This window comes from Xenopus laevis, chromosome 5L (genome assembly GCF_017654675.1).
Source record: "Xenopus laevis strain J_2021 chromosome 5L, Xenopus_laevis_v10.1, whole genome shotgun sequence".
In the NCBI taxonomy this organism is placed as follows: domain Eukaryota; kingdom Metazoa; phylum Chordata; class Amphibia; order Anura; family Pipidae; genus Xenopus; species Xenopus laevis.
In genome coordinates, this window is record NC_054379.1 from 140,251,403 (window position 1) to 140,260,108 (window position 8,706).

The window sequence follows — 8,706 nt, forward strand, 5'->3', positions numbered from 1 at the left end:
AGGTTGGTCGTCCAAGCTTGTAAGGCAGACTAATTGTTTATATTTCTTTTATTGGGGGTTCTCGGCTAATTGTGAAGCATCAGCCTGTGACCTGCACCCTGTAAATACAGATTTTGCTCTCTTGTAGTTTAGCATGATCCTTCCCTACCTCTCACTCTCTTTCATGCTGAATATCCCAGCAGGGGGGATGGAGGCTGGAATTCCTGATACCGCTGAGGACAGCATTATACATGGAGCAAAGTCCATCTGACACACATTCCAGCTCCATTCCAACATAGGCAAGCCATAGAAATAAGTTACTGGAAGTAGAGAATTGCCAAAGTCTGCTTTTTTCGGAGTCATTTTTGCCATTTCACGTGTTTTGGTAATTTGCATTATCGTTATCCTTTTTTCCCTGGTCACTATGGCAGCATCCACACCTATGGGTTTATCCCCGCCCTCACTTTGTTATAGGACAGAAGTTAATTAGATTAATTAACTACTCTATATGACCCACTTCCCCCCTCAGGTCACTGTCTTTTTTTTCTGTCCTCGCTTTTTTCGGGCCTTTTGGGGGCCAAGATTTTCTTTTATGGCTCACATGGACCCAAGGTTGGGATCCCATACCTGGGAAGTTGGCCTCTCTTCCTGGTAGGGCTTTGCGGGAGTATTTCCTCTCAGAGGAGATCGGCAAGCCACCCCCGTTACTAGGCAGCCCGGGGTATCATGCTCCATACTCTATGGGAGTTTTTATTCCTGCGTCTAAGACCAGGTTTCGGGCGGCACTTAGCTAGGCGAGTTCCGGAAGTACGCTATTCACCGATGCGTTCCAGCTTGGCGCGCATGACGTCACTTCCGGGTACGCGTCACTTCCGGTTTTTCACATAGCGCGAACACGGAAGTGTTTTTAAAAAGTCGCGCAGATAGCTAGTTTCTTTCTCCTCAGAGTCCTAGCAGTTGCGTTCAGCTGTTGCAGGTATTTATTTTGCCTGGAAGCTCCTTTGCTTAGCTTTTCTTTGAGGTAAGACGTTTTTATGTTTTTTACCTTTTATAGATATGGAGATTAATCCTCAAGTGCCTAGTAGCCCAGAAAATGCTGCCACAGACATTAGGAGGTGAGCCATGTTAGGTAAGTGTGTTATTTATGGAAAAAAAGAGTGCATATATTTATTCTTCTCTTACTGGCTTTATTGCAGTGTGCCTGCCCCAAGAAAATCCTTATCAAAAGAGAAGAATAGAATTTGTGTGGCATGTGATAACACAGCCTTAAAACACTCAAAATTGTGTGAGCGATGCACAAGAAGATTAGCCGGTGATGCAGCTGCAGACACTGCTGATGTTATGAGATGGATCAGAGAAGCAGTTATAGAAGGAGTTACTCTTGCTACAAAGCGTAATAATGAAGATATAATGCAGGATAATGGTGCCTCATCTTCGCGGAGAGGTCAGATGTCTGCAGGATGGCAGTCACCTACAGAGTCTGCTGAAGATGAACTTGAAGAAGAACAACTTAGTTCAACCTTTGATATGTCTCTAGTAGAGCCTTTAATTAAAGCTGTTAGAGCACAGCTAGAACTCCCTGAAAAGGCGGAGCAACAAACATCCTCGTCAAATCCGTTTAAATTTCTAAAAAGAGAAAGGTCGACTTTCCCTTTACATGAGGTAATTAAGGAAATTATCTTAAAAGAGTGGGAAAAGACGGATGCTAAATTTCCTATCCCTCCCAGGGTACAAAAACTATATCCTTTTACAGCAGAAGAGGAGATTATTTGGGAGAAGACTCCTAAGGTAGATGCAGCAGTGTCCAGGCTTTCCAGTAAAACACTTTTACCGGTGGAAGATGTAATGTCCTTCTTAAACCCAATGGATAGGAAGATGGAGTCATCTTTAAAGAAAACTTATTTGGCATTAGGAGCTACGTGCAGACCAGCTTTAGCACTGACTTCAGTAGCCAGAGCAATGCAGATGTGGCTGCAAAATGTGGAACTGGCCTTAAAAGAGGGAGTCAATAGAAGAGACATAATCGAATCCTTAGCCGAATTAAAATTGGGTACAGATTTTGTCACGGAGGCCTCAGTAGACATGGTTAGGTCATCATCTAGAGCTATGGCCCTATCAATTGCTGCAAGAAGAGCACTGTGGTTAAGGGCATGGAATGCTGATAAGGCTTCTAAAATGAATTTGTGCAACCTACCATTTGAAGGGCAGATGCTCTTTGGAACCAAATTGGAAGATATAATTAAGAAGGTGACAGGGGGAAAAGGTGTTTTTCTACCTCAAGAAAGGAAAGGATTCAAGCCAACGGATTTCCGAACAGACAGATCATCCTTTCGGAACAAAAGTAATTTTTCAGAACAAAGAAATTTCAGGTTTGCAAGACAACCAACTCAGTGGAGAGGAGGTCAATCTTCACTATTTAAAAATCAAAGAGGAAGAGGAACAGAGGTTAAATCAACAAAAAGATTCTGAATACTTGACAGTCCATGCTTCAGGGATACCCAGGAGGCTAACATATTTTGTAGAAGTGTGGACAAAGTCGATAAGCGATCGCTGGGTATTGCAAACGCTAAGTCAAGGCTATTTCCTGGAATTCAAGGAAGTGCCGAAGTACAATCACTTTGTGCTATCAAAGATTCCCAATGCAACAGACCAGAGAAAAGTGATGATAAGTTATGTTCAACAGTTATTAAAGGATGGAGCCATTTTGCCTGTTCCCAGAGAGTTTCAGGGACAAGGGATTTACTCAGTCCTATTTATGTTGATGAAGAAAACAGGGGATTTTCGTCCAATACTGGATCTAAGGTCAATCAATGTGTTTCTGCAAATAAAAAGGTTCAGGATGGAATCCATTTATTCAATAATAAAAGAAATCCAGATAGGAGACTGGCTTCTATCTTTAGATTTAAAAGATGCCTATTTTCATATCCCAGTGGCTGTCTCGCACCAAAAGTTCCTAAGATTCGCTTTAAGTCAGGATCTACATTACCAGTTTACTTGTCTTCCATTCGGCCTGGCAACGTCACCACGAGTGTTCTCAAAAGTCCTACAGACACTTATCGCAGAGATCAGAAGACAAGGAATTCAAATATTTCATTATTTGGACGACATTTTGATGAAGTCGCAGGACCCACAAGTATTAACAATACAAAGGGATGTAGTCATCAGGATCCTTCAAGATCATGGCTGGGTTTTAAATCTGGAGAAGAGTCAGCTGGTTCCTTCCCAAGATCTGATATATTTGGGAGCCAGGTTTCTAACAGTACAGGGTTTAGTAACTCTACCAGACAAGAAGAAGGAGAAGATAAAGGCAGCAGTCAGAGATCTGATGCAGAGGCCTTGGAGCTCAGCTCGGGAAGTGAGCAGTGTATTAGGTCTCCAGACTTCGACATTCCCTATGTTAAAATGGGCACGGTGGCAGATCAGACCACTACAGAGCATGTTTTTGAATCAATGGAATTCAATTGCGCAGGACTGGAATCAAAGAATTGTTATGCAAGTAGAAACCAAAGACAAATTAAGATGGTGGATGTTGGAAAGCAATCTGTCCAAGGGACTTTCTTTAGAGGCAATCAAATGGAAGGTGATAACAACGGACTCCAGTCCGTACGGATGGGGTGCACATGTGGAAGGTTATTGTCTACAAGGTCTGTGGAAAACGGAGGAGCAGTTACTGCCAGCCAATGTGTTGGAGCTCAGGGCAGTTTGGAAGGCGATTCAGCAATGTGGTCGCAAGTTGAAAGGAGCAGCATTGTTAGTCAAGACAGACAACATGGCAGCAGTTTCTTATATAAGAAAACAAGGAGGGACTCACAGCCAGAGTCTCATAAGGGAGTTGTATCCGATCATGACTTGGGCGGAGTCGAATTTACAGGACATATCAGCCATTCATCTCCCAGGAAAACAAAATGTGCTAGCAGACTTTCTAAGTCGTGCAAGGATAAGCAGACACGAATGGGAGTTGAATCCCAAAGTGTTTATTCAGATTGTACAGAAATGGGGTCTGCCGGATGTGGATCTGATGGCCACGACGAACAATCGGAAAGTCGACACGTTCTTTTCCCGATTCCCCTGCAATCAGACAGCAGCAGTGGATGCTCTCCAGCAGGATTGGAGTGTAGGTCTCCTATATATCTTTCCTCCAACACCTCTAATCCCTCACATACTGAGGAAGATCAGGGCAGAGAAAGCGGACATAATCGCAATAATTCCAGATTGGCCAAGGAGAAGTTGGTACCCAATGCTCAGATCCTTGGTAATAAGGAGCCCCTGGAGACTGCCTCAAAGGGAAGATATCTTGAGTCAGGGTCCTGTCAGGCATCCCAATCCTCATGTCTTATGCCTCACAGCTTGGAGGTTGAGAGGGAAAGGTTAAGTAAGGAGGGCCTTTCTAATCAGGTAATCAATACGATGCTGTCTGCTAGAAAGATTTCTACAAACAGAACGTATGATAGAATCTGGAGCATCTTTTCAGACTGGTGTAAAGAAAGGAAAATAATTCAAGAACAAGTAAATATTATGCAGATTCTCGACTTTTTACAAGCAGGTTTTGATAAGGGTCTAAGTCTGAGAACCCTAAAGTTGCAGGTGTCTGCTATTTCAGCTCTCATAGGAGTTCAGTGCGCAAAGGATAAAAACATTTCAAAATTTATGGCTGGAGTTTTACATCTCAGACCTCCAGTAAGAGCACTGTCAGCAACCTGGAATCTGCCGTTGGTATTACAGGCTCTTACAGAAGAACCTTTTGAACCTCTTAAGGAAATATCACAGATGTTTCTCACAATTAAGACTGTGTTCCTTACAGCAATAACTTCCTCAAGGAGAGTCAGTGACTTGCAGGCTTTGTCGTCGGTTTCGCCTTTTACTGTAATTCAACCTCATCAAGTAATATTAAGGCCAGTGCCAGGGTATTTACCCAAGGTTGTATCAACTTTTCATGTCAATCATGAATCAGTTTTACCAGCTTTCTGCCCAGATCCTGTATGAGAACAGGAAAAGAAGTGGCATATGTTGGATCTAGTTCGCTGTATTTCCATTTATTTGGAAAAAACAATGGAATGGAGAAAGTCAGACAGACTTTTTGTGGTCCCCGATGGTGCCAGGAAGGGACAAGCAGCTTCAGTGGCTACTTTGAGCAGATGGATTGTGAAATGTATTCATTTGGCTTACAAGGCGAAAGGGTTACAATCTCCTAAAGGGGTTAAAGCACACTCCACAAGATCCTTGAGTACTTCTTGGGCTTTTCAGGCGAATGTTGGGCTAGAAAAGATTTGCAAGTCTGCATCTTGGTCTTCAACAAACACATTTCTAAATCATTATCATGTAAATTTATTTACTTCAGAAAAGACTTCCTTTGGTAGGAAGATACTGGAAACGGTCCAGTTGGCCGATTAATAAAAATTTTCAGTTATGCATATAAGTGGTGTAAGTGTTTATATTATGAACCCACCCTATTCGGACTGCTAAGGTACTGACCCATAGGTGTGGATGCTGCCATAGTGACCAGGGAAAACGGAAAATTTTATCATACTTACCGTAATTTTCGTTTCCTGGTTACTATGGGCAGCATCCACACCAAACCCTCCCACTATAATCTCGGACATCAAAAGACAGTGAGCTGAGGGGGGAAGTGGGTCATATAGAGTAGTTAATTAATCTAATTAACTTCTGTCCTATAACAAAGTGAGGGCGGGGATAAACCCATAGGTGTGGATGCTGCCCATAGTAACCAGGAAACGAAAATTACGGTAAGTATGATAAAATTTTCCGTTATAAAGGGCCAGTATATTACACAGGGAGTTACACAGAGAGAAAGCGATTAGTAGACAGAACAGTAGCATAACAAATTTACACAAAAGTTCTCTAAATGCAATACACTGCACAAAATGCAAAATATGCACCAGAAATGAAAAAAGTTAGTCCTTTAGTTTAGTTTCCTCCTGCCGGTCCTACTTCAGTCTCTCAACTTTGAAATGCTTCATATAGGATAAGGGTAGGGACACACTGGGCGATTTGGGGAGATTTAGTCGCCTGGCGACTAATCGCCGCGACTTTCCACGACCAATCTTCCCCGAATGCCTCCCCTCACTCTGCGCCTGGATAAAATGAAAAATCGCCTGCGCTAATCACACGCGGCGATTTGTTTTCCGAAGTCGCCCGAAGTTTCCTCGTGAGGCAACTTCGGGCGATTTCGGAAAACGAATCGCCGTGTGTGATTAGCGCCGGCGACTTTTCATTTTATCCAGGCGCAGAGTGAGGGGAGGCATTCGGGGAGAAAAGTCGCTGCGATTAGTCGCCAGGCGACTAAATCTCCCCAAATCGCCCAGTGTGTCCCTACCCTTAAAAATGGATCAGCACCATTGGCAACGGAGTCAAACTCGCCAGAAACAAAGAAGGGGGGGGGAGAAAAAATTAAATAGACATATAGGGGCACATTTACAAAGCTCGAGTGAAGGATTCGAATTAAAAAAACTTCGAATTTCTAAGTGTTTTTTGGGCTACTTCGACCATCGAATGGGCTAGTTCGACCTTCGACTACTACTTCGACTTCGAATCGAACGATTCGAACTAAAAATCGTTCGACTATTCCACCATTCGATAATCGAAGTACTGTCTCTTTAAGAAAAACTTCGACCCCCTAGTTCGGCAGCTAAAAGCTACCGAACTCAATGTTAGCCTATGGGGAAGGTCCCCATAGGCTTGCCTGCGTTTTTTTGATCGAAGGATATTCCTTCGATCGTTGGATTAAAATCCTTCGAATCGTTCGATCGCAGGATTTGAGCTAAATCGTTCGACTTCGATATTCGAAGTCAAACGATTTTAGTTCCTGGTCGAATATCGAAGGTTAATTAACCCTCGATATTCGACCCTTAGTAAATCTGCCCCTATATAGTGTAGTATTCTTGAAATGGTAATTTCACACCAGGTGCTTATGTATAGAATTTGTGTTGTTTTTTATGTATAGAATTTGTGTTGTTTTTTATTTATTTCCCTTTTCCAGATTCCAGGGAAATAAATAAAAAACAACACAAATTCTATACATAAGCACCTGGTATGAAATTACCATTTCAAGAATACTACACTAAGGGGCACATTTACTAAGGGTCGAATATCGAGGGTTAATTAACCCTCGATATTCGACCAGGAACTAAAATCGTTCGACTTCGAATATCGAAGTCGAACGATTTAGCGCTAATACTTCGATCGAACGATCGAACGATTATTCGTTCGATCGAACGATTAAATCCTTCGAATCGAACGATTCGAAGGATTTTAATTCATCAATCGAACGAATATCCTTCGATCCAAAAAACATAGGCAAGCCTATGGGGACCTTCCCCATAGGCTAACATTGAGTTCGGTAGCTTTTAGCTGCCGAACTAGGGGGTCGAAGTTTTTCTTAAAGAGACAGTACTTCGATTATCGAACGATCGAATAGTCGAACGATTTTTAGTTTGAATCGTTCGATTCGAAGTCAAAGGTCGAACTAGCCCATTCGATGGTCGAAGTAGCTTCGAAATTCGAAGTTTTTTTTATTCGAATCCTTCACTCGAGCTTTGTAAATGTGCCCCTAAATGTCTAGTTAATTCCCCCCCCCTTCTTTGTTTGGCGTTGCCGAAAGGCGCGGATTCGTTTTTTATCCTATACAGAACAGTAGCATGCCATATTTTTGGGTCCTTCCCAAATCAAGCTATAATCTATAAACTTGATCCATAGGGGATTATTGTAATAATCATGTTGTGAGGGAGTGCATAAGATATGAGACTGGTGGTTTCTCTAATGTTGCCGTTAATGAGGTACAGGTATGGGATCTGTTATCTGGAAACCCATTATCCAGAAAGCTCCGAATTACGGGAAAGCCATCTCCCACAGACTCTATTTTAATTAAATAATTCAATTTTTTAACCATTATTTCATTTTTCGCTGTAATAATTAGATTGAACCTTGTACTTGATCCCAGCTAGAATATAATGGGGTATATTTATCAAAGAGTGAAGTTAAAGATAGCCACAGTCCGCTAGAGCGAAATTCTGCCACTCTCCATTCATTTCTATGGGATTTTAAAAGGCGTATTTATCAAAGGAGGAAATGTCACCCATTGATAAACACTATTTTAAAAATCCCATAGAAATGAATGGAGAGTGGCGGAATTTCGCTCTAGCGGACTGTGGCAATCTCTAACTTCACTCTTTGATAAATATACCCCAAAGAATGCTTATTGGAGGCAAAAGAAGCTTATTGGTTTAATTAATGTTTACATGATTTTCTAGTAGCCTAAGCAGATCCAAATTACAGAAAGACTCCTTATCCAAAAAACCCAGGTCCTGAGCATTCACGTTAGTTAAAACAGTGACATCCAGACATATGGCCAAACGGAATAAATATCAGATATTTAATCCTTGGCCAGAATTGTTACAAACACTTCCTGTTGTAGATAATTGATCCTGCTTTAATTATGGCACATGGGCTGTGCAATTGTTAAACCATTTACCATTCATAACCTGTATTATCTACCCTATAGTGAGGCATACTGATTGTCTTCCATTTAATTATATTAATTTAAGTTGTGTGTGTTATTAATACAATTAAATAAGTACAGTAGATGGCGAATTTTGAATTCTCAAAAAAAAAAAAAAAAGATCCAACCAAATACTGAACCAAATCTAAAGCTTAATTTGCACATTCAAATTTGAGAAAAAAATCAATCAAACGCTGCAATGTAAATTCTTG

The 8,706-nt window shown here is 41.5% G+C and overlaps 1 protein-coding gene across 2 annotated transcripts; it reads left to right on the forward strand.

Annotated features, from left to right (window-relative positions):
- The first annotated feature begins 563 nt into the window (after positions 1–563).
- LOC121393829 (lamina-associated polypeptide 2, isoforms alpha/zeta-like) lies at positions 564–6,053 on the forward strand. Of its 2 annotated transcripts, none has more exons than XM_041563493.1 (2): positions 564–1,094; positions 1,176–6,053. In XM_041563493.1, exon 2 carries the CDS (start codon positions 2,642–2,644, stop codon positions 4,349–4,351), a length of 1,710 nt encoding a protein of 569 aa, XP_041419427.1. In that variant the 5' UTR covers positions 564–1,094; positions 1,176–2,641; the 3' UTR covers positions 4,352–6,053. The 2 variants fall into 2 exon arrangements, with proteins under 2 accessions (XP_041419427.1, XP_041419428.1); XM_041563494.1 differs by having other exon boundaries at positions 1,176–6,052.
- The last annotated feature ends 2,653 nt before the right edge of the window (positions 6,054–8,706 follow it).

Coding starts and splice junctions, on each gene's coding strand:
- LOC121393829 (XM_041563493.1), top strand. CDS start 2,642: ATGATAAGTTATGTTCAACAGTTATTAAAGGATGGAGCCATTTTGCCT.